This window comes from Phyllopteryx taeniolatus, chromosome 11, assembly GCF_024500385.1.
Source record: "Phyllopteryx taeniolatus isolate TA_2022b chromosome 11, UOR_Ptae_1.2, whole genome shotgun sequence".
NCBI classification, from domain to species: Eukaryota; Metazoa; Chordata; class Actinopteri; order Syngnathiformes; family Syngnathidae; genus Phyllopteryx; species Phyllopteryx taeniolatus.
In genome coordinates, this window is record NC_084512.1 from 9116649 (window position 1) to 9143619 (window position 26971).

A 26971-nucleotide genomic window follows, 5' to 3' on the forward strand; every position below is an offset into this window, starting at 1 on the left:
TATGGAGGCCACTGTGCTTTGAGGAACCTTAAGTGCAGCAGAATATTTTTTTTACCCATGGCCAGATCTGTGCCTTGCCACAATTCTGTCTCTGAGCTCTTCAGGCAGTTCCTTTGACTCATGATTCTCATTTGCTCTGACGTGCACTGTGAGCTGTAAGGTCTTATCTAGACAGGTGAGTGGCTTTCCTAATCAAGTCTAATTAGTATAATCAAACACAGCTGGACTTCAATGAAGGTGTAGAACCATCTCAAGGATGATCAGAAGAAATGGACAGCACCCAAGTTAAATATGAGTGTCACAGCAAAGGGTCTGAATGCTTATGGCTGTGTGATATTTCAGTTTTTCTTTAATAAATCTGCAAAAATCTCAACAAGTCCGTTCAATTCACTCAATAAGGGGTGCTGTGTGTACATTACTGTGGAAAAAATTTACTTAAATTATTTTAGCAAATGGCTGCAATATAACAAAGAGTGAAAAATTTATGGGGGTCTGAATACTTTGCGTACCCACTGTACGGCTTTCGCTTTGCATGGTAAAGTTTTAACTTGCATTTGTAGATGTAGCGATGACCTGTGTTAATTGACAATGGTTTTCTGAAGTGTTCCTGAGCCCATGTGGCAATATCCTTTACATAATGGTGCGGGTTTTTAATGCAGTGCCGCCTGTGAGGGATTGAAGGTCATGGGCATTCAGTGTTAGTTTCCCACCTTGCCATTTTTGTGCAGAGATTTATCCAGATTCTCTGAATCTTTTGACGATATTATTGACCGTAGATGATGAAATCCCTAAATTCCTTGCAATTGTACATTGAGAAATATTGTTCTTAAACTGTGGACTATTTACTCACGCAGTTGTTTACAAAGTAGTGAACCTCACCCCATCCTTTCAGGGACGTTCATTTTATAACCAATCATGACATCTGTTTTCAATTAAACTGAAAATCTTTTTTTTACGTTCATCAGTTTGAACATTAAATAGTTTATCTTTGTAGCGTATTCAATTGAATATAGGTTGAAAATGATTTGCAAATCATTGCACAGTGAAACCTCGGCAGAATGGATATGGGCGGTGAGTCGTCAGATATAGCCGATTGTCCGTTACATTGAAGCGCTTCTTTTTTTGAGGCCATATGCCAAAAAAAGCTTGAAAATGTTTGAAAGTTTCACATTTTATCCAAACGTACCATGCCGGTGTGCTTGGTGATGGTGACATTGTTGACATACAGGCGAGTCATAGGTAATCGCTTTCATAAGCCGCAAGGAATTAGTGTGCTTCCTAGTTCCAAATCTGCTGCCAAAGGCGAATGGCTTGACAAAAAAATAAATAATAATAAAAAAACAAACAAACAAAAAAAACCTTACTGTACCAAAACTAACATGTTCCAGACTCCAAAGACTTTAAGACGTGTTTTGTACTCCTCAGACTTAACGCCGCATCCAGGCTGCTCTCGCTCTGCTCTATGTACAATAGTCAATAGAAATAACATCATCACATGTCAGCCAAATCAATGTCCCTACATTCAACATGGCTTCTTACTATCTTTTGGAACTGGATCTAGAAATATTGTATATCTGTGACCCAGAAATACGTCAGTCCCATTCTCTGCCTGCAATGTGCCACAGCGCCAGTAAACAACAGCGGCCAATTTTGGAACTAACAGACTTTGTCAATGGTATTATAAGTGTCAAATGGAAACTGTTTTTGGACACATTGTTCAGTCACAAAGGCCCGTTTTATATCCATTATATCGGGGTCCGTTTGATCGAAGTTCCAATGTGTTCTGTTTTTATTTATGTTTTGCGCAAGGTCCCAACTTCATTGGAATTGGGGTTTGTATATGATGGATACTGCGATTGGCTGGCAATCAGTTCGGGGTGTACCCCGCCTCCTGCCCGATGATAGCTGGGATAGGCTCCAGCATGCCCGTGACCCTCGTGAGGAGAAGCGGCTCAGAAAATGGATGGACGGATATGATGGATATGTAAATAATCATGATGGAAAAATGTTTATAGTGAAGGTTTGCTTGTGACTGCGGTGTACACATCGCATTGACTTTTCACATTGCTGAAGACAACCTCTGGCACTGTTGTGTGTGTTATGATAGCACAACAATAAAAAAAATTGGGGGTTGCCGGGGAAAAAATACATTTAAATTTCAAATTAAGAGTGGACTTACCCGACTGTAATCTGAATACTGTTTGTCACATTTTTCGTCCAGCTGAAAAAGTAGAAATATTTTTATGTTACATGAGGAGACAAATTTGAGAATTGTGAAACTATTAGTAATCATGCTCATAGCAGTTCTCCACCCTGTAAATTGGGGAAATTAGTCCAGGTGAATCAGGACAAGTGCTGCATGTCCAGATTCAACACATCTACCACAAATATAACAATTAAGAAAAACACTGCATTCATCACATTTTATTTTACCCACAGGAACGGACGCACATGCGCGTGCACACGCGCGCACGCACACACACACGCACACACGCACACACACACACACACGGAAAGCTAAACTACCAGAAGACTTTCTACCGATATACTGAGTCATAAGATCCAAATCCACAAACTGTGAGATTAATCATAACATCAAGTTAGTTTCAAACCATGCATAAGAAATCATTCAATCGCTCAGTGTTGGGAACTGAATTTGGCAACTTACAGCATCCAGATCTGGAATGCTCAAATCATCCAGATCAGACACAATACTGCCCCGTCTGTTGGAGCGGCTGAAATAATCAGCTGCAGACTCACTAATGTCAGAGAAGTCAGACGACTACTTTCAACAGACACAAGTTGAAAGATGAAGACAGAGGTGGGAAAAGGGATACATCAATATATGGTATTGAGAACAAAACAGTAAGAGTTGACAATCTGTGATAACTGTAGAACATTCTAGATGGGAGCATTGTCTCATCCCTAAAGCTCACCGCACTGTCCCTGCGGCCTCTGCTGGAGCGTTCTTTGGACACGCTGCTCACAGTATCATCATCTGAGGAAGACTGAAATGGGCACGCACGGAAATATTCAGATAAGCGCACAAACCACAACATACACTATGAGGATCCACACTCTTGTAGGCTGACAGGACAATCAGATAATGCAAGCTTTCACTTTCTTCGAAAAGATATTCTTTTTAAATCTTCATTCACACACTTTAAGGCTAATGATGGCGTCCTTAAAATTAAGCCAGGGAATGATGGTATGGATGATCAGTTAGGTAGCCCTGCAGCAGTGGATATCGTGTGTGATGTTAGTGTACATCATGCGATTGGAAGCTGATTGGAGTGCTCACCACAGGGCTGCTGCGAGTGGAACTGGCTTGAGAGGAGTACCAGCTATATTCAGAGGGCTGTGTGAAAGGGGATAGGAGTGGCGGATGTGGCAGAAAAAAAGATTAAGATGAGAGCAACAGAACTTGAGTCAAAAGCACAAAGTAGGTTGTAGTGGTGGTCATTTTACATTAACAAGACTTACAGCTCTTGAACCCTGGGTTGAGCCGTAAAGAGCAGTGTCGTCATAAATAGAGGCCTGAGGGCACACATTGGAGACAATGCAGGACTGAGCAAAAAATGAGAGCGTGCAGAGTTGTGTAGCTGTTATGCTAGAGAGGGTCATGCAGTAAGCAGAGGGACTGAATGTATTTCATTATTAGGTTGGGCCATTTTCCTTCAGTGTTGTATGACAAACACACTGACATCATTCAAAAGCTGTCCTTACTCTAATTTAGGCATAGGAAGAAAAATCAAAACAACTTTTCCAGAAATTAATACGGACTCATAAAATTACAGAAATATATCAATGAACTAGTGGAGGAAACAGTGCAAACCATAACAATCATCTCAAACAGTCACTGATAGGAAGTTAGAACTAATCACTACAAGTAAAAAAACAAGGAGCACAAATCTCAAGCACAAACATCAATAAATATACTTCAGAGGAATAGAAGGAGTATAGAATTTGTGATGTGTCTAAATGATCAATTTATGGATTTGAAATAAACATGATAGCATAGTTTTTTAATCATGTAGCTGTTTGTAGTTTTGTGGACAAAAATGATTCCCATAATATGGAGGTTAAACTTTGCCTTCATTTAAAACGGAGATGAGAAAAATCATGATTTAGATGGGAATCCAAGTTCAGCGACATTTGTGATCTTTTGGCCTGATCACACACACATCATTTTACGAAAGTAAGCGGCCTCTTCAAAGAGCTGAGATTGTCCAGGCCCTAAAAATAAACAATCAGAGTCACCCTGCTTGGGCATCCGAGAGCATGTATATGGCCACAAGAGAGGGGGAGGTCTACTTCTGAAATAAATGCATGAAGTCAGATAGGCTCCTTATAATGGACAGAAACTGACCATGCTGTAGCTACGTGACAGCCCATTGCCAGTGGTGGAAGAGGAGGAGGAAGTGGTAGCCTGTCAAAGAGTAGGGGAACAGTGGAATGGAAGTTAATGTGAGGAGGAGAATGACTTAAGAGCAGCAGTACATGGAAACAGGATGCATGATTTACTGAATTACAAACTTTCAACAAGGCTTGCAGCCAAAGGGCTGGCAAAAGTGTAATACTGGTGGAGCGCTACCTTTACAACAATGTAAATCACCAAAATAATTTTAGAGTTGCACATTCCCATATATTACAGTGCGAAGGCTGGTTTTATTCAACGGCTTTTATACCCAGCAACCTGTATTAAAAGAAAATGAGTTGGATAGGATGACAGACCCGTGGCTGATAAGAGGATGTGGCAGAAGGAGGCAGAAGATTGGTCTTCGTTAGGCTGGTATATTTCCTTTGATCGTGGTATAGTCCAGTCTGGAGGGGCAACAACATAATATATCCACCCAAAAAGTAACAAACAGGAACACTTATCACAGTGCCACCTATTTCAGATTCATATTAAAACATTATTTAAAGCAACACCCGGATTTCAATGTGCAGGTCCAAGTGTGCAAACTGTGCTATCTCCATAGAGTTTCTGTTAACAAGGGATCGAATTTCTTCTTCTGAGATGGAATATAGAGCTTAAAGTACACTTAGTTTAAAAAAAAAATAAATAAAAAAAATAATCAAAAAAAAATAAAAAATCGATTGACTACTCTGTGCCAGTCTTTTGCCTGCCAAGTTCAATCTTTAATCTCTTGATGCAGCATTACAAAATCATAAACAAATGCATCAGGGAGACATCAGACAAGAGTTGTCTATGGTGGTTGGGATCAGCTCTTGTAGCTGTGAGAAAAGACATCTCATGTTGACTCCAGGCACCACTTAAACTAAGCAATGAGCAATCTAAATAAGCAATCTAAATCAGTCTAAATCAATAGATAAACCACCACAGGTTTGTGTTACTACTGTACAGCCATAGTATGAGGTCAAAACAGATGAAGTACTACTAACCAGCAGATCTTTCTTGGAGGAGCGAGATGACTTTTTATGGCCATGTAGATCATTGTATACAGAACTCTGTTCACCCATGAAAAAAGTAAATCTCAATGAGTATAAATTATTAATCAGATATGTATGTGACAGCAATAAATACATACAGTGGAACGCGAGCTCTTGAGAGTGGAGCTATTTTTCACACCATCGGACTGAAGAGTGAACAGAAGCGGGAAGGAAAAAAATGAACAAGTAGATAGTGAAAACACTTCATGAGGCCCATCAATGCTTCTTAGGTGTATATTAGGTCAATCAGGCTATCAAGCAAAAGCTCTAGCTCAAGAACACCAATTTTCACGACAAGCTGCTCCTTCATCGAGGTAATGTTGTATGAAAAACAATTGGTTAAAAACAGTCATAGCATCAAGGGACCACGAGAGTTAATTTAGAATCACACATACAGCTGGATGTCTTTAAATGAAATATCCAATTTAAAAAGCAAACCAGGAAAATGTCATGCACAACAGTATGTAGTCCCCACAAGGCAGTACACAGTAAACATAGATAAACACACGCAAACGCAAACACACACACACATGCACGCAAAACGCACCAAGATGTCTTTTCTACGGGAACTGGATCGAGTCCCATTACAGCCCAAGTCACGGATAGCTGATGAGGTTGACTTCAAATGGAGTACATAAACATTACAATACATCCACAATGAGCATGACCAAATAGAGGTATTTTACGGGAGTTTTGTTTAAAATTATTTAACAAACCATTTCCTATCAATAAATATTTTCAACGAGTGTTACTTTTTGAGAGTTAGTTAATATTAGCAGGTGTGCAGCATCTACGCACTCTGTAGCTGTGGACAGACATGACATCATCATCCAGGTCCTGTTGATGTTGAAACAAAAAAAAAACAGATGGGGAGGAGAGATGAAAGGAAACGCAAGCAGGAAAAAAAGGAAGTAGGATAGTAGGAGCGGAATATACACACCCGATGACGGCTGCTTGATCTACTAGTACTAGTGGCTCTAGCTTTTTCTGAGTCAGCCTGGAGTTAAGAAAGAAAGTTGGTAAGGATTACAAAGTACAAGAGGCGCAATTACAGGGGTGGATAAGGCCAAAACGTTGATATGGAAATCCCAAACCATGCAAAACAATGATCCTGTTTATCACCAAATGGACACCATATCTGTCTTTTGCTGTTAGTCAGTTAATATCCCTTTCAGAAAGCTGTATAAAACAAAAGTGGTGGGCTGATTCCAACATTCAAAATTTCTAAAACCATTATTACTAATACTACAGTATTAATCTCCCACTCCTTAATGTATCAATTATACAACACACAGAATAGCACCATGCAAAGACAGTTCATGAACATGCATGACAATTAACTGAAAATGAAGTCGAAGCGGAATATGAACAACTGACTCATGTGTCCAAACTAAATTGCATGCATCCACCATCAATAAAGTCAAGCTGAGCACCATCCAAAGCAAATACATGAATCCATATTTCCACAGGGAGGTTCATTATGGTGAGTAACTCAAAAGTAGCTTAATAAGGGTCAAAACTAACTGGAGCTCAGTCCCACACAACAGGCTGCGTTAGTGGTCGGCAACACTCCCACCCGCCTACCATCCACTTGTGGATCTGACCCCATTTTTTGCTGCTACTGCTGCTAGAGGAGCGGTAAGAAAGCTGGACAGAGGGAGGAAGTGCCAGGAAAAACATACAATCATACATCACCCAAAACTGCTGAAATGTCAAAAGTGGCCAACAACTGTTTCAAGAATAGAAAAGTTGGTATTTTTGTGGAGATGCAGCAGGGTTTTCTTTGCATGTTTATTTTGTTTCTAAGAAATAAAAAAAAATGTTGAGCTTTGAGCCACGCAAATCTGAATCACATGGGAAACGGTCCTCGTGGAGAAGATAATTACACTTACAGTGTACATCACTGCTCCAGACTTCAACGGTATTCAGAATGTGCAAGTGAAACGCGATGGTCAGATGCAGATCCCAGACACTTTCAATGTCACACTTAGGGTTGGGCATCATTTGAAATTGAGAGATTCCGGTTCCTCATTTCGATTCCGGTTCCAAACGATTCTTGAATCCGATTCTTTTAGGGGGCTGGGTCAAAAAAGTTTGTATGCTTAAAATAAAGGTTGTCCAAATTATGAACATCCGTTTTCTTAGCAGCCTGTAGCATAGACTAAAATGAATATTTGACTCTGGGTTCTTTATAACCAGTATCAATATCAAACCTATTATTATTGTTTCAGCTAAAAGTTCAATATGACATTGTTAAAATAGTTACTTGTAACTGTTTTATCAAGTCAAATGGTTTATATGTGCAAGTTTTAACTTCACTTCCTGTTTTATGCATGTAGCCTTTTATTTTGAAGGGTTCGCGCTGGAACCCAGCATTTTGACACGAAAAATAACTTCACATGACACCGGTAAAAATGATAGTAAAACGAAAAAGAGTAATGAATGGAACCAAATGCTCTATAAAATATTGGTTCCTTTACCTACCCACCGATGAGACACAAGGTTAGTGTTTGTGATACCGTGAGACGACGTTTTTGTGAATTTTGTCCCAATTCATTGTGACGTAAACTTGCTAGTTTGACCTTTTGTGAAAGTTTAGCTCAATGTTAAACTTGTAATGCGACTTTTTCTACTTTCTTTCCAGTATGGTAATTTATATTTTATTTTTGTGTCTGTCATCAGCTCTTACGTTGGTTTGAAGACTAAAATAAATGCTAAAAACCATCAGCGCAAGAGTGTAACCCACCGTTTTCTGCCTCAATGTTGGGATAGACATATTTTATTGTTTGACTTAACTGAAGTTCCACGCGGTGTAGGCTGAGGCTCGGAGCGGGAGGGAGCAAGTCAGACTTTTACACATCGTGAAAGCCTCCTTTGCACAATATAATCTTAATCCAAGTGTTGCACTGAGGTGACTGGTCATTTATTTTAACATTTATTAGTTAAGACACAGTTTTGTTCGCCGCTGCCGTTGGGCAGAAGTACGTTTTCGTGCGCATTCTTCGTTGGTTTTCGCCACTTTCTTCTTTGGGGTCGCCGGACTGTAGGCATCGAAACTGGGAACCGAAATGTTTTAATTTGAACGATTCTGGGAGAACCGGAATGTTAGTCCCGGTTCCAATCGGTTCTCAACCCTAGTCACACTGCACCAAGTAGCTCGACCAAAGCAGGTAAACATCAGATTAACAGTCAGCATAGAATTCTCTTATTTTTATTAGTTTTAAAAAGCAACACTACTGTTGCTCAGTATAGTAAGTCTACAACAATACCAACAGTAAAAGGAAAATGGAACGGGCACCGTAAAGTAAGCTCTTTATTTGAAGAGACTCTCCTCTGGACCAACAATATTGTATTGTAATATTTTAACAGTTAAGAAAAAAGGCTTCAGTTTTAATGTTTGGAGACTTGACTTCATGGATGATTAAAAGCCTCTTCTATACAGAAAACCTTTTTACGTAGAACCCATCTTAGACGCTGCATCGCAGCACCAGTGTAACTTTACATGGTGAAAAAAAGGCGCAATAAACCTGAAAAGGCTGTACAAATGTTTCCCATTTGTTCCCCTTTTTAGCTTTGTATGACAGTTAAGAATGTTAAAATGTTACTTAAAACCATCTGACCAATTAAACTATAATAATAATTAGGCTGCCAAGATTAGCTCAGTCGTCACGACTGTGTCAACGATCAAAATCCTCGACAATTAATTTAACAGTCGACGTCCTCGTAATTTTTAAACTTATTTTTTTTCTTAAAAGTGCTTGAATTCTTTTGCTGTTCGACGTGCTCAACTGTTGTCTGCTTTGTGGCCGTGACACACACCCTCAGTAGTCCTTATCCGGGGGTCTTTCCGGTGACGCACAAGCGCAGTAGTGGCGATCCGGGTAAACCGTGTGACATACCCGGAAAAAATACGGCTAACCGGCATTATTAACTGAGCTTGAAATCTGAGTATTTCACAAAAAATACTGCAGAGCAATCCGATGCAAAACCTGTCAGACAGAACGTGCCTTTCATGGCAGCAGGACAGTGATGAACGAACATCTAAAATGGAAACATGATGTGGCTGATTCAATTTCTGACAAATTGACAAGTTATTTCGATAGTTAGCAGCTAATATAAGCATTAACGGCAGTGAGCTAATTGCTTAGTGCTGTAAATATCAACATTAGCTTTAGGATAACGATGACAATTTCATTAGTCTTAGCACACAGGTTACATGTTTGATATAACATTATAATCACATATATGAATAACTATAACCATGTAGGGAATGCTGATACAAGCTGAATGTAATATTACCAGATCAATATTTTAAATAAGCAACTGTCCTTAATGTTCTATCTGGATAAATAAAGTTTACAAATTTACACACACACTTTAAGCTGGACGCTAATGATGGTTGTATAAGAGCAGCTGCTTGCTGGTGTGGTAACCTGCAATTTACATCTCTCTGGCATTGGGAAGAATCCTCATCCCTCCAAAGCTATCACTTTTCAGGAAACCAAAATAACGAATTTATGGTGAGCCATTAACATTGCGTCAGCAAAGGGAGCAGGCCACTTTCAAAAATATGGAATTGACCAAATTGGACATGGGAAGTTTTGGCTCGACGCCAGTGATATGATCCATTTAGTCAACTAATCGCAAAAATAATTGGTCATTAGTCGACAATCAATATAATAGTTTGTGGCAACCCTAATAATAATAATTATACTTTATAACCATATAGACCCTTTCTGGTAAGCCAAATAAACATCATAGTAAGCTTTTATGATGGTAGAAGTTTGACCCCTGAACTGATTAATTAAATTTCCTTTTTCTGGTTAGGCGGAAAAATTCAAAATTAAAATAAACAAAAAAATAAAAAGATGTCAACTATCCATCCATCCATCCATTTTCTGAGCCGCTTCTCCTCACTAGGGTCGCGGGCGTGCCGGAGCCTATCCCAGCTGTCATCGGGCAGGAGGCGGGGTACACCCTGAACTGGTTGCCAGCCAATCGCAGGGCACATAGGAACAAACAACCATTTGCACTCACAGTCATGCCTACGGGAAATTTAGAGTCTCCAATTCAGGCATGTTTTTGGGATGTGGGAGGAAACCGGAGTGCCCAGAGAAAACCCACGCAGGCACGGGGAGAACATGCAAACTCCACACAGGTGGGGCCGGGGATTGAACCCGGGTCCTCAGAACTGTGAGGCTGACGCTCTAACCAGTCGGCCACCGTGCCGCCAAGATGTCAACTAGTTGCCCTGAATGGATTATCTTTAAATCCGACGATCCTCTGTATAGTACTGTAAGCTGTAAAGGATTTTTTAGGTTTAATAATCATCACAGGCCCTGTTGGTCAGTGATGTCCATTTTGTTTATAAAATTATATATTTACCTCTTTCTGCTGACGTTCAAGTTCCCTCATACGAATATCCCTGGCCTCTGCCCGTGCTGCTCTCTTTGCTGCAAGCCTGGCCTCCGCCTGTGGGACACAACATGAACACACTTGTTAGCCACTTAATTGAGATACCTCGGAAGCCATCGACAATTACACATATTACAGTACCACAATGTGCTTCGTGAAACATACCCCAAAAATTAGCACAGTACCATAGAGCAAGGAAAGCAAAAACAGTCCAAACAATAAATAGACCCATTACATTATAACAAACTGGCACAAAAGGAAGGTAATTGGTGAACGCAAACTGCAGAGGAAACAAAGTCAATTAAAAGGGTGCCACCATGCCAACATTTGAAGTCAAGTTGATTGAGAGATTTATATCAAAATTACATCCTACTAGACTAGGCTACAGAATAAAAAAGTTGATCTACTCTAAATGTGTGTAGAGAACATCTAACCTTGTTCTCGAGGTCATCGGATGACCATCGGTTTCAAGAATGCAAATTTTAAGGCCTCCTGGGGCAGAGTTCAATAAGGTATTAACAAACTGGTAAGCATGCAAGCAACATGAGAAAACAGAGTGCGACATAATAGGTATTGAACTACTCATTAGAACATGAAAAATGACCTTTACTATCTTAGTTAACAACAGGAGTGAATCTGACAGACCACTTCAGTACAAGCAGTTGATTTAGGTCAATCATAGAATCACAAGCACTATGTAGATGTCCTTCCTTAGAATTCCTTATAATGCCTCATTGCAAATACACATACTAATACGTTTCATACATAGTCAGGCATCAAGCACTTTCCACCAACAGAGAAAAGCAAAGTCATCTCAACCTGAAAGACAGTCCATTAATACACTGCACATTGTGTTCATTATTTCTTAATGCTGACATCACGCCAGGCATTTCTATCTCCTGTGTCTGTACAGTATAAGGCTAGTCAGTATGGGCTGTTTACGTTTCCATTTAATGAAATAAAATTTTAAAAAAAACTTTTTGATGAGTCCCCTACCAAACAAAACTTGTGTTACATATAAAGATAGGATATTGGTTAAAATATTAAAAGAAAGTGACTTAAATAAGCCTCAGTAAACTTTAGGAACATAAAAGTAGTTGTCTGTTTCTTAAAAGTGTTTTAGTACAGGAATTTATATTATACATATTACAGTAAAACCTTGAGAAAATGCCTGCATCATTTTTATTTATTCGGTTAAAAATTGACTTGACAGATATACTGTCCACAAAATGCTCCTAAATGTTTTTTAGGAAAAAATACTCTCAGGCGTCATACAGTTAGTTAATTTGACTTGTCATTGCGTGAAGAAACTGAAAAACATGTAACCCAACAGTTTAAGTGTTGTAAAGTCTCTTCTTCTTTTGTTCTGCATTTGTAGATGATTGCCTAAATGAAATATGCTTTGGACAAAGTGGGGACGGAAGTAATCCAATGACACCAATGAGACGGATGCCCCAATGTTTTGCACCTGTTGAGCTGTCTGACTGTCTTGTCTGTCTGATGAGCTACTCTGCACACCCGCACAGCTGAGGTCTGCCTCTGCCTATCTATAGCCTCAGCTCTCTGACACGCACGTCATAGGGCTATTTCACTAATCGGAACACAAATTCAACCATCAACTAAACTGTGGTAATACCTAAATTATTAACTATTATCTGCAAACTATGATGGTACAGTTGTTTAGGGTATCTGTAAGTTTTTACCAACTTTTTTAGGGCCACATATTCAAGACCTTTCATTTATAACATTACTAGGAGTGGGCCATGAGGGGTCTATAATATATCACAACATTTTTCATCTGTTTGATTGTTAAATATTGGTATACAAATACAGTAATTGGGTCTCTGGAGTGTCTACCCACCAATCAAGTGTGAAATTAAACAACCCAAAAAGTCTTTAGTGATCTGTCCATTTCTCAAAATGTCTCTATGGCGAGCTGTTCTGCACTTTCGCTTCACTGTTACGCAACTGTGAGGATTATTAACAATTACCACCTCCAAACAGAGTTTCTCCACCAATGACTTGGCACCTAAGTTGGACGATGAATATTATTTGTGTTTGGCGATGCCATGCGCCACACCGCTACATTATTGACAAGTGTATTTAGGCGGCTTGGTGATGAAATGCTGCTTCTAACAAGTAATAATGCAATGGAATCTTTACGTGTTGCATGGGTACATTTAATGCGCAGGGTGTTGGGTTTGATGATGTGTCCATGCACCACAAAAATGCTTTTATTGCCTGGGCTCTGCTTCTGCAGCCGGACACAGCGCACAATGCCACGGAAAAGGAGATAGCCTAATGCCGGCCAGAACGCACACGCATTAGCCCGGCAAGATCCAGCCCACTGGTCGCCATTCAATGAAAGCTGGACATGCCATTGGCCCAACAGTAAATGGGGTGCGATGAGGGTAGGCTCACTAAAAGAAACAAGCCATGGCAAGAAATATGCTGTATAAATACAGTTGCAAGAAAATATGTGAACCCTTTGGAATTACCTGGATTTGTGCATAAATTGGTTAGTAAAGTGATCTGACTTTCATCTAAGTCACAAAAATAGTGTTTTTACTGAACACAAGATGTAAATGTCACAGTGCAGGGTGGAAAAAAGTACTGTATTTTCACGACCATAAGGCGCACTTAAAAGTCTTCAATTTTCTCCAAAATGTACGGAGCGCCTTATAATTTGGCGCGCCTTATGTGTGCACCGAGTTCCAAAATCTGTACATGTTGTTGTGTGACTTTGATGAGCACTCCGCTTGACTGACTGGGAGCATTTCCTGCCGACACGCTGCTTATATAGAGGAAAGGCGGACGTGACTGAGGACAGACAGCATGCGGATGTTAAAGGGGGGAGGGTGTGCATGAAAGAGGACGCTAAAGGCACGCCCCCAGTAGGTATATACCGCTGGGGTGTGCATTGTGCAAAACAACATCGGTTTGGCTAAGGACCCCCGAAAATGGCACCTACCAAGAAACACGCTTACGAAGCACAGTTTAAACTGCAAGCTATCAGTTACGCGGAGGAACATGGGAATCGAGCAGCCGCGGGAGAATTCAAGATCAACGAATCCATGGTTCGCAAGTGGAGGAACCAGGAAAACGAGCTTCGCCAAGTCAAGAAGACGAAGACGAGTTTCTGTGGAAACAAGGCGAGGTAGCACGAGTTGGAAGACCAACACGAGCAATGGATTAATGAGCAAAGAACAGCCGGGAGAAGCGTCTCTACAGTCACCATTCGACTGAGTGCAATAACTCAGAGCTTGCCATCATTCCGTGAGGCTTGACGAAGGAACTCCAACCGCTGGACATCGGTGTAAACGGCGTTCAAAGTGAAGTTGCGAGTGGCGTGGGAGTGATGGTTGACAGATGGCCAAGACAGCTTTACTAAGATTAGTAAAGTTACGCCACAATTTGTGAATGGATTGTGGATGCTTGGGCTAACGTGTCTGCTTGCACTGTTGTTCGAGCTTTCGTAAAAGACGGCATCATTTCTGAGGAGCCGCATGGCAACGAGACTGACTCCGACAATGACGAGAGGGAACCTGGCGTGTTTGATGGAGAACTTGCCCAGCTGTTCATTTCGGTTACATAACATGAGGACTTTGATGGATTTGTGGATGAGGATTGATCAAAAAATAACGTGAGTACATTGTTAAATACTTCAATAAAGTACAACCGAACTCAGTTTTGCTCCCGCTGCCTTTTTAAAAACATTGTTTTAAGCTAGCGTATGTTTTACCATGCCTGCACCCAATAATACGGTGCGCCTTATGTATGTGTTAAATACAGAAATAGATCCCGTAACTGAGACTGCGCATTTTAATACGGTGCACCTTAAGGTCGTGTAAATATGGTATGTGAACCTTTGTATTTAATTACTGGTTGAGCCTTCCTTTGGCAGCAATATCCTCAACCAAACATTTCCTGTAGTTGCAGGGTAGTTGCAGATCAGACCTGCACAACAGTCAGGAGAAATTCTGGACCATTCCTCTTTACAAAATTGCTTCAGATCAGCAATATTCTTGGGAAGTCTGGTGGTGAGGTCATGCTACAGCATTTCATTCGGGCTGAGGTCAAGCCTCTGACTGGACCACTCCAAAAAGTGCATTTCCTTACTTGGAAGCCATTCTGTTGTTGATTCATTGTGAAAAATGCAGCCCTCATTCCAGCTCTCAAATGCTGTGGGCGTGTCTGATGAATCCGCTGAACACACAACCCACGCGACCTTCACCTGTCACTCAAATACATGCCTGTGTGTGACTCACACAATGTCTGTAGTGTGAGCCGTTGTGTTTCATAAACACTTAACTTTCGCTGACGTGTCTCTGTTATGTGGACCTACACAACACCAAGCGAGACGGTGACGTATAGCAATGGTCCCCAACCACCGGTCCGCGGACCGGTACCGGGCCATGAGGCATTTGTTACCTGGCCGCAGAGAAAGAATGACCAATTTATATAATTTCTGTTGTATTGCAATTCGCGTATCAATGTGTTTTATTTTGAAAATTGACCAGATCTTCTCCACCGCAACAGCTGCGCGTCTCAATTGACACGTCAAGACTGCACAGAACGCGTCCGTTTCCGGTCCCCACCGGCTCAAAGGCTTTTGTTTCCTGTCCGAGCAGGCTGGCTAACGGCGGCAGAGCTCAAAGAACAAAATCATTTCATAAACTAATTCAGCTCATTACGTTTACTGAAAAGATTTGTTCTTTTGAACGAAACGTTCACGAACAAAACAACACTATATCAGGAGTCCTACTTGAAATACGGGTTTATCGTAACGGTTAACTCTCACGCACCAAGTCCGCTCTGATACAGATACAGTCGTAGGTTGCTGCTCGACACAGGCAGAACTACTTTTACGGAGTTAAAAGTCTACTCTCATTGAGGAGTTAAGGAACTGCAGTCAGGTTTGGCTGGCTACAATAACTCCGACCCCCACTCCTGCATCGCGCCCACACTGGACGCACCACGTACGGCGAAGGACGAAGCAGAAGCGAGGCAAGCATGTGCGTGCGTGTGTGTGTATATATATATATATATATATATATATATATATATATATATATATATATATATATATATATATATATGTATGTGTGTATATATATATATATATATATATATATATATATATATATATATATATGTGTGTGTATATATATATATATATATATATATATATATGTATGTGTATATATATATATATATATATATATATATATATGTATGTGTATATATATATATATATATATATATATATATATATACACATATATATATATATATATATATATATACACATACATATATATATATATATATATATATATATATATACATATACATATATATATATATATATATATACATATACATATATATATACACACACACACACACACACACACACACACACAAGCAAAAAAGCAAAACAAAAAAAAGCAGCCCCAGACCATCACACTACCAACACCATGTTTGACTATGACATTTCTATTAAGGCTCTGTTACATTTATGCCATATATAACAAGACACACATCTTCCAAAAACTTAAACTTTCGTCTCATCAGTCCATAGAATATTCTCCCAAAAGTCTTGGGAATCATTCAGATGTGTCTTTTTTGTTTTTTTTTTGCAAACGACCAGCCTTTATGTTCTTTATGGCTCGCATGGAACTCTGCCATGGATGTTATTATTGCCCAGTCTCTTCCTTATTGTTGGGTCATGAACATTGTCCTTAACTGAGGCAAGGGAGACCTGCAGTTCTTAAGATCTATGGTGTCAAACATACGGCCCGCGGGCCAGAACCGGCCCGCCAGGCGGTCCAATCCGGCCTGCAGGGGTTGTTGTTCTTGTTAGGGAGGTTTTAGTTCATTTATACATAGAGACTCTTATTGCTTTTATTTTGCCCCAAGCACCATAGAACCAGAAGTGTTGTGAGTCATGTGACATGTGTCTCGTGTACGCAGCTGAGAAAGAAACAGACCGGCGGGCTTCCAATCCATATGCAGTAAGAGACTTTGTTTACTCCTTCAGAAGCAACGTCTGTATGTATCATGTTATACAGTCCCCTCCAAAGGTATTGGAATGGCAAGGTCAATTACTTTGTTTTTGTTGTATACTGAAGACATTTGGGTTTCGGATCAAAAGATGAATATGAGACAAAAGTTCAGTATTCCAGTTTTTATTTCATGGTATTTACATCTAAATGTGTTAAGCAACTCAGGACAGAGCACCTTTTGTTTGAAGCCACCCACATTTCAAGTGATCGAAATTATTGGAACATGTGACCGATGGGTGTTTCTAGTTGCTCAGGTGTTGCCTTTTAGACTCTAATGTTTAAGCAATCATAGTGCTTGTTTTTGGCTTTGGATTTCACCTGTGAAAACTGGATTTGCTGTTTAGTAAACATAAAGACCAGAGAGCTGTCTCTGGGAGAAAAGCAATCAATTTTGAAGTTGAGAGAAGAGGAAAATCAATCAGAGCTATTGCACAAACATTGGGCATAGCCAATACGACAATTTGGAGTGTCCTGAAAAAGAAAGAAACTATTGGTGTACTGAGCAACAGACATCGAACAGGTCGGCCAAAGGAATTAACAGCAGTTGATGACAGAAACATTGTGAGAGCTGTGAAGAAACACTCAAAGTCAACACTCAGTGACATCACTGCCAACCTCCACAAGGCAGGGGTGAAGGTATCACAATCCATTGATTGAAGAAGACTTCGAGAGAAGAAATATACAGGCCATACCACAAGATGCAAACCACTCATCAGCAAAAAGAATCGGAAGGCCACATTGGATTTTGCAAAGTAGTACTGAGATGGCTGACTTAGTTTAGTCAAACAGGTTCTATTTCAGTGATTTCTTGATTGAACAGGTCTGGAGGTAATCAGGCTTGGATGTGGTCAGTGAAAATGAACCAAAAAATTTTATTTGCCACAGTTAATTAATGACTTAATAAGGGGGAGGCATTACTTTTTCCCACACAGGGCTAGGTAGCTTTGAATAGTTTTTTCCCCCCCTTAAAAAAATTAACCTTAAAAAAAAAAAAACAGTTTATGTTTACTTGGGTTATCTTTATGTGATGTTTACATTTGTTTGATGATCTTAACCATTAAATCGGGGAAGCTACACAAAAATATAAGAATTTGAGAAAGGGGGCCAATACTTTATTCAAGGACTGTACAGGTGTGTCCCTTACACTAGTAATGGGGTGGGGACAAGGGGGAAATCACGATGTACTATAGTACCTGCACGAACACACTCCTCTGTGTAATGTTGAAAGAGTGAAACAATCTAACAGTAATAGAATAGCTACTCCAGTGACTGTAAAAACAATATAATAATAGAAAAGATTAATGGAATGATCCATGCAAAGGAATGGAAGACGATTCTAAAACAAAAGGCAAATACTGCTTTGTCAGGCCAATTTTGAACAGGTTGCACATTGACCCCGTGCACTCCCAGCAGAGTCAATCTAATCACTGTTTTGTAGCAAAGACATTCAAATTTAGAAGCTGGTCGGGTGGGTCAGATGACTCACTCATGTTTCTATGACTGCCCTCCATGACTATAAAGAAAGCAAATGGAGCCTTGTGCTTAGTGCCCAAGAATGAGGGCCGGGACAGCTTTCAGACAGGAGAGTCATTCTTGAAACAAGTAATTGAAAAACTGATTTGTGTAAAGGTATGAAACACTTCATAAACCACAGGCAAAGATGTGACCATTTGCCCAATTTGGCTAAGATAAGAATTTTCTTTCCATTATGTTGTCCTTCCATGTTAGTTGTAACAGGATTCTGAAAAAAAGAACCAAAAGAATGGCAGTCTTGCAGTAGAACAAAGTGAAGTAAACCCCAGACATGTTGTTACAAGACAGGTAGCTTCCCTCATACAAAAACATTGTGCAGCAAAACCAGCTGTCTCTAACACAACCTGAATATCCACATATTAGCTGGAGTTGACATATAGATGACCACTACGCTCCAATGCAGCAACATTTGATGCATGATGAATGTATGAATAAAACAACTTCTTAAATACATGCACATTGTTTTTTGTTTTTTTACTATACTAATTTTAATATTCAAAGGGAAATTTAAATTTCACCCTACTGTTATTGTGTTGCATATATTAGACCTGGTAGTAGTCAGGAGGCAGACCAACATCTATCCAACAACTACCGGTAGTTGCTATTGTTATCAACTAAAAAATTCAGAAAGCATGCTTTAACAAGATACATAAATTATATGCTGTTAATAACAGGGATAACAGTTTCAATATTGATTCACTCCTAAATAAAAGTAATGGAGAACACTACATCGTATTATTTATAAAATCTAATTATATTTTATAAATTATATTTTATATTTACTTACATTTTTAATTCTAAAAAATGTTTGATAATTTTCAGTGCAGATGCTTTAAAACCGGCTATGTAAAAAGTTTTTTTAAAATGATAAAAGAAATCGTGATAATAATCGAGATCGAACGATATGAAAAAAAATATTCTGATTTTGTTTGCCAGATCACCCAGCCCTAATTTATTGTACTATAATACAGAATTATTTTCCATGTAAATAAATAAATAAAAACTCTATTACATGAATAAGGCTACGTTCACACTGCAAGGCATGATGTCCAATTGGGATTTTTTTTTGTTAAATCAGATTTTTTTACGTAGTCGATCTGTCGTTCACGTTACAACAACAAATGCAGCTTCTAATTTGAACAGAATGATTCAGTGAAGTGACACACATGCGCCCAAAACAAGATGTCACATGGTGCATGAACACAAAACAAGACGTCACGTGGCGCATGCGCACAAAACACGAGGTACAGTGTGTTTACAGAAGTAAATATGGCTCTGCGTGTAGGTCTCAGTCCTGATGCAATTGTGGCAGTTTCAAGGATTTTGTGCAACCGGAGCCAACATTTTCTTATATTTATCCATTCTAAACCATTTTATTTTCACGAGTGACTGTTTTCTGGTTCTTCGTTCACCATTGCTGTTCGCGTATGTCTGTTTTTTTCCCCAACAATTGTGATGTTTGTCGCCTTTTGATGGCGTATAAGTCGGATGAGCGTGACCTGAACGTCCAGACTTCACTTGCGGGGGGAGGAGGGAATTAAACTGATCAGATTGATATGGAAGGAAAAAAAAAATCTGATACATGTCACATGTGCAAAAAAAAAAATTGGAATTGATGTGCAGTGTGAAGATAGCCTCAGGGATTGCGATTAACCTGCTTTTGATACTCAACTGAATTTTCCTTTCAGTCATAGAGCAATGTCCAAACATTTTGATAAAGTGCCGATAAAGACTTCAAATACTTTGTGCATTTTAGATTGAGTAATAAATAATCTACCTATGCATGGAAAGTTGACTGTAAACGGCAAACACTGAAAACAAACTATATTTTATTACTTAAACACTGCAGACACAAACCATGTATTTTAATCACTATTTAAAAACTTACCTCTCGTGCAATACTGCTCAAGGCCTCATCCTCTGCAGAGAAGCGATCTTTTAGCGGGGCACGCTTCCTACCAGAGCCTTGTGTGCCCATGTTGTCCCACCAACTGTAGCAGCTCCTCCAGTATTGGGCAAGGCTATGGCGTGAATTGGATTATTGGTAAAAACCTAGAAAGAAAATAGAGGGTGAATCTTAATCTGGTAAACAAATAAATACAACACAAATGTACTTCCTGATATTTGTGCAAGCTCCATATCACAGTAGGCATTATAGTCCAACTCTCCCTATCTCCAACTTCTATTCCAGCAAAAACACAGTATCACTCATGTATGCAACAAGGGCTCTGGATAGCAGTTGTGGGTGACATGAACCATCTTGAAATGTGACAAGCATAGAATTTAAGCATGGAGCTGTAAAAATGAGTGATAACAACAACAATAGACTAGTAGTCTAGTTTGAACTGGAGGTTCAGACAGTACTGTGGTTGACTGGTCTGACAACAGTCTATTCCTCACCATCAACACCGTGACGTGCGACTGAATCACAGTTTTAAAAAGTTGCCAGACCATATTTACATAAGACAAAAGGAAAAAAGCAGCATGAGGACATCCATTTGCGTCACATCGTGTTTGATTTTCCGAACTTATTGAAGTTAGACTAACAAGTTTAACGTCTTACAAACACCAAATGTCATGTATAAATTCAATGTAGTTTACGCTCAACAATCAATGCAAGCGTTAACCAAATTCAAACAGCTAACGTCACTGAAGCCCGCATGTTTTCCACCCAAAAGCAAATCCAAAATACCACACAGTCTTTAAATCCTGTCGTTTAGGAAACGTCGAATTTAACAAATCATATCTAGAAGCCCTGTAAAGTAAAAACTATCTCGCTAACGCAAAGGCAAAGGTTACGCTAGCCAGCAAACTGGTAAGCTAACTATAAATTAGCATTTGTCCTCCAATAGCCGTGAACGGAAAATCTATTGAGCAAAACAGTTTTACTAACCTGAAGCAAAAACCTGACCTAACATATATTTTTTAAAGTATTAATCTCTAGCCAATACAATTAGAGGTAGCCGAGTAGACAGATTCAGTTTAGTGTTAGCTTGGTAGTCCTCGATTCTCCCATCAGACAGGGTAAACTGGCAGTGCTCTTCCACTCATATTTCCCACTATGAAAGAAGAAGAAAAAAAAAAAAGTAAAGTTACCTTCTAAAAGTCTATAAATAACCTCCGACACAGCACGCCTCGGTGATTTAGGGGTCCGACATTAGTCCTCTAGTGAGAATTTGGAAGTGTTTTTGTCAACGCTGACAGCTGTCATCTGTTCGCCTTTCCACCGCTGCCCTCTTTCCTTAGCACCCTCCACACTGGCTAGCTCAAAAGTGCCCGGATGTTGGGGAAGTTAGGGCGTGATGGTGCGTTCAGTGCTCGCATTTCACAACGGGCATTGTTTCACGACACAACGGGGGCAAGTTGTTACATGGAATTAAAACCTTTTACAACATAAAGCTATTTAACACAAGCCATCACACGAGGACTTCATGAATTTTACATTACAATGGACGGGGTTGGTCAATTTTAAAAATTGGCATGTTTTTTTGTCTAGAACCTACCTTCGAAAATACATTAAGCGCCCTTTCTAAATTGCACGGTCGGTTTATAGCCACAAGGTGGTAGTAGCTCCTATTTTTTCAACACTTGTAAGCGCGTCACACAGTTTGGCGTTTATTTTACACTCCCCAATCACTTAATTAGGTAAACCACTAACCAACCTAATCTAATGAGAACCCAGAGCTTCATCCGGAATTCTGCCTTCAATGTATAACGATGCTCAGTTTTGTACCCGAAAACTATTAATCAAACAACATAGTCTTTCGGTTGTCATATGTTGTGGCGTATAACGTATAATACAGTATATTGGTGGGCCTATTAAAAAAGAAAGGAAAAAAAATGCTTATTTAAAAGCCCCCTTAAGCCCCTGTTTGGGGGGTAGATCAGGGGATGACGTCGCCAATATTTGTCAACTGTGGACCTGTGGAAGGAACCCTTTGAGACTCTTTTGATTAAGGGCTATACAAATAAAATTGACTTGAAAAGCAAACAATTTATTTAGCTACCTAAGGGTGGTAATAACAAAATTAAAAAACAAAAAACAAAAACAAAGCTGAAGTTTCTGTGATCACTTTAAAACACATTATGCAATATGGCCAAAACCTTACAAGCTTTCTATATTCCATATGATAAAACAAATTTAGTAACGAGCAATTGAAGTATATTGCAAACACAATGGACACTCTCTGTTTTTCTTAATGTGTTATAACATTATAACATTTTTGTTCAACTCTGGTGTCTGCAACCAGGTTGGCATTGCATTGTTCTCAATTGCCTTACCTAGATAGATAGATAGATAGAGACAGACAAATAAATAACACATCAGATCAATAACACAGAAGACTACAAGTTTTATTTTGAGGAATTCTTGACAAACACTAATCACTATAGGTTGAGTGCACACACACTGCATTATTGTAAATTCTCATTACATGGCGCTAATGTCTGGTTTGTCTTGATCCTTTTCTACTGTTGTGCTGGCAAGGCTTACAGGAGTCATAATCTGAAGATGTCCTCAGCAATACAGTCTCAATTTAGTCACAGTTGTTCAAGCGCTGATTATCTAGCATTCATGGATATTGTGATAATGTTTCACTCAAATACACATCAGATGTGCAACAATGGATTCTACTGTGCAGCTGTTTTTGTGTTATTTTTTGTCTCAAAGTTGACAAATAGGAAAATTCACTTTTGAATGAGCATGTGTCAGAAGAAAAGGAGCTGCATTATTGGATGACTTGATGCAAGCAGGATAGACAAACAAAATGCTTTAAGACTGCCAGACAGTGTTGTTTGTGGCGTTTGTCTAGTTTATTACCCTTTTAACTGAGAAGCACCCAAACACTTGGCTGGTTGTCCAGGGACGGACAGCCGTGTACTCAGCTGCACCAAACATGAAATTGTCTCCATGTGTGTCTCTTCGGCCTTTTCAGCTGTTGTGTTATTCTAACATAGTAACCACTGCACTTCAACAGAGTGGAGTACAGTACAATTACATGAGTGCATTTGTGTGCATGACTGTGGTCTACATGCATCACCAGTTGGAGAACACTGGTTGAAGGTGCCTCCTGCTGCAATGACATCAGTCGTTGAATTGTTTACTGGACTGTCTTTAAGTTGTTCTCTGAAAAGGAGAAGAAACCATTGAGCTCCAACTTGTAATTACCCCATGGAGAGCAATGCTTCTCCCTCTCCATCTCCTCAGGAGCCCTTTGAAGATGCCCCATAGGGAGTTGGTTGTTATCAGGACACATGACTCATTGATTGGTTCTTTGCAAGCTTCCCGGAACATAACATGGGGTGAATGTGCTTGGGGAGGGTAATCTTAAAACTGTGCACATGGAGTCTGATGGTGGCGATTCAGTGCGGACAGCATGGCCAGGACCTGGAATGCCAATTAGATGTTGTAAACAACCAGATGCATATTGTTGTGTGGTGGTTATCCCGGTTGGCTTGTTAAAGTCATGTTTAGAGCAGAGATAACCAAGCACATCCCGAACAGGAGCATGTCTTAAAAGTAATTTTAATTCCATCCAAACTCATTAGTAAACTGATGAAAAAAAATGAATTAAAACAGCCCTGCAATTGACTGGCGACCAGTCCAGGAGGTACACCTCCCGTCGCCCGAAGTCAGCTGGGAGAGGCTCCAGCACACCGCGACCATCGTGAGGATAAGTGGGATCGAAGATGGCTAGATGGATGGAGGAATTAATTTAAAAAGGGTGTGAAAGAACTAATCTTGCATATGACATACTGTATAATTTTACCATTACAATTTGATACCACATATTTATAGAATAAACATCCAGTCAAGAAGGGCAATGCGTAGATCTTCATTTTCATGGCAAACTGTTACTGTTACTAAGCCACATTACTGTACTTATACATATTTGTATCCCCATTTCCATTTGACTACATTGGAGAGTAAGTGATGTTTGAGTTTAATCAAAAATAAACCCCCAACATACTTTGGGATTGTATAATAAAATCTTTATTAAACACTGAAAAAGACAACCTGAGTATTAAACAGAACAGACAAAGCAAGCGGACCATAAACGAATACTAAACAATGTCTTTTGATGTATTCAAGGCTTGCACTCTGGACACCTGTGGGGTTGAACCCAGTGTCTTGCTTTTCAATGAGAACATGTCGAGTAGCTATAATAGGGACATTGTTCCTCAAGTGGAGGAATCAAAGCATAAAGCAGGGATTAGCAGTGAAATTTTCAATAAATTGTACATTTATGAAGGGTACTTGTGAATGAGTGGTAAAGAACAGGGCCTGTGACCAACCGAAGAATGACTGGCTCGATCCCTCCAACATCTGAGTTGCCCATGAGCAAGGCGCTCATCTTTCCCTGTTGCTCTACAGGCCATGGGAAGCTGCTCAAGGAATACATAAGCAGAGTTAAGATTTATGTGTGCATGTAACATTTTATACAAGAGCATTTTAATTGCTTTGCCTCAACTATCAATCATAGAACTGTATTTTTGATGAGATTCCATTAATGCTGCATGTTTAATTTTTTTGGACTGAATTGCGCAGAAGAGCGCAAGCATTGTGGTTGTCATGTTTTTCCTCACTCTTGCCTTCCTTGACAAGAACTTCATAGATATTGGGTGTGTTGTTCAGGCCCTTTCGGATGGCGAAACAAGAATCAAAGAAGCGTGGAGCTACATATTCAAGACTTTGTGAAGACCACACCGGAACAATGGTGCTCTTGGAGGAGTAGAAAAGCCTGGCAGCAAAAAGAAGGTTCAAAAGCCAACAAAGGAATGTTATCTTCTTACCAGAGGCTTGTCGTGAGTGACCTTATCTTGTCAGAGATGAGGACCTTTTTTGCTGCAGATGATTTGTTAGCATATTTCCTGTTTGTTTTTCTTCTTTCATATTGTGATGGTGTGATAATGGTGATATTATCCAATGTTTGTGTGTAAAAAGCAAATCATATGTAATCATTCAGATAGTGGCTGTGGCTTTAGCTTGTGTATTTCCAGGATTTTAAATGATTACCACCATGTCAGCTTGCGGCCATTTAAGAGTCTATAATTCTTTATTTACCCACATTTAGCATCTCCTTGCCTCCCACCCTGTCCAAAGAGAACTGGTAGCTTAATCAGGGTCTTCTCTAGGTGTGGGCTCTGCTTTATTTGCCAATTGACATTTGGTGAAAGGGTGTTACATGAAAAAAGCGCCTCACAGCAAGAGGTAGAAGACCCACACCAAAACAAATTTTAGACATGTCGCATTAGTGTGGGGAGAGGAATTTGATCTGCCACCGTCTCCTAAAAACAGCACAATTATCGGCACCACTTCACATTTTTATTTAGCTATACATAACTCAGATAAATATGTTGGTTTTATTGTTTTGACAGAATAATGAATGTAATTACATGGTGGTAACCTGTATTTGGGCGGAATAATGCGTTACTATTACAATAGCACTGGCTGATTGCCTACTTATTCTATAATTACTTCACTGGGACGAGATGAGAGATACAATGCAATATCCATGTTGCAGATTAGGTATAATTTGCATTAAATATCAGAGGAGAAATAGGACAATGTCCTTTTTAAAGAAATAAAGATAGAAGTTTCATTAGCTTTCAAGCGCTACATCGTACTGCAATTTGAATTATTGCTTACATTTTCAAATTGATGATATTGAGTTTATATTAATCTTCATTAATCTTTTTCAAGTAATATAGGAAGTGATGATTATCAGTCTTCAAAAATCCTCTTGCATTCCAAATACTCTATGATGTAATGATAAAATATGTGGTTTCTTTTGAGGAGGATGTTTTGTCAAGTTGTCCTCTTGTTCTCGCACATTTATATTGAAAGATGATCAAGATCAATCAGTAATTCAGTCCAGTAGTGTTACAGTGAACCCCTGCTATTTGCAAGGGTTAGGCACCAAGCCCAGATAAAAATAGTGGTAATCTGCGGTGAGTTAATGTACCCCCTTAATACTTGTCAATAATAATAGTTTAAATCCCAATTATACCCCCAAATTATACCCCCAAACTATGATTCCAATACACTTGAATAGAATTTAAAATTCACCTTACAGCTTTGCCCTTAAAAATGAATGGCTTACAGTTGATTTCAGAAGAATGCACCGGAAGTACGAGAAAGCAGGCATGTATGTTGCCGCTTCACAGTCTGTAAAAATACCAATTACTACTTTGCTGTTAGCCATTTTATAATGATTTTGACTCAGAGATACATACATACTATCATATGAAAATATATACAGTATATATATCGCAAAAGATTCTTACTTATCTTTAGTTTAGCACTTACTGTACCATATGTGGAGCATCTCGCCTTTCTGATCAGCTATTAACTTTTACCACTGCCAATAGCGCTCTGAAATTTCTCTGCATCATCTTGAGAAGATAACCAACCTGGTTTCTCCAGACTCAACCCCACAAGGGGCCAAGCCTGCCTGTCTGATCTCTACTGGAATCTTCCATCACGCTGTTGTTTGCTGTCA

The 26971-nt window shown here is 39.4% G+C and overlaps 1 protein-coding gene across 21 annotated transcripts in view; it reads right to left on the bottom strand.

Annotated features, from left to right (window-relative positions):
- Positions 1-21746, bottom strand: part of lrrfip2 (leucine rich repeat (in FLII) interacting protein 2) — a 34261-nt gene extending 12515 nt beyond the window's left edge. For 5 of the 21 annotated variants that reach the window (XM_061788884.1, XM_061788879.1, XM_061788887.1 and 2 more), the window contains exons 1-16: positions 21567-21746; positions 20359-20522; positions 10840-10926; positions 7039-7101; positions 6395-6451; positions 6253-6291; positions 6002-6073; positions 5553-5600; positions 5407-5472; positions 4735-4824; positions 4370-4429; positions 3484-3537; positions 3302-3358; positions 2937-3008; positions 2669-2782; positions 2180-2221 (exon numbers count right to left, since the gene is read on the bottom strand). In XM_061788884.1, coding sequence (XP_061644868.1) covers positions 2180-2221; positions 2669-2782; positions 2937-3008; positions 3302-3358; positions 3484-3537; positions 4370-4429; positions 4735-4824; positions 5407-5472; positions 5553-5600; positions 6002-6073; positions 6253-6291; positions 6395-6451; positions 7039-7101; positions 10840-10926; positions 20359-20448 — 1011 coding nt within the window. In that variant the 5' untranslated portion in view covers positions 20449-20522; positions 21567-21746. The remainder of the gene's footprint in view (positions 1-2179; positions 2222-2668; positions 2783-2936; positions 3009-3301; positions 3359-3483; positions 3538-4369; positions 4430-4734; positions 4825-5406; positions 5473-5552; positions 5601-6001; positions 6074-6252; positions 6292-6394; positions 6452-7038; positions 7102-10839; positions 10927-20358; positions 20523-21566) is intronic. The other 16 variants (XM_061788894.1, XM_061788892.1, XM_061788893.1 and 13 more) reach the window with 13 other exon arrangements.
- Between the last annotated feature and the right edge of the window lie 5225 nt (positions 21747-26971).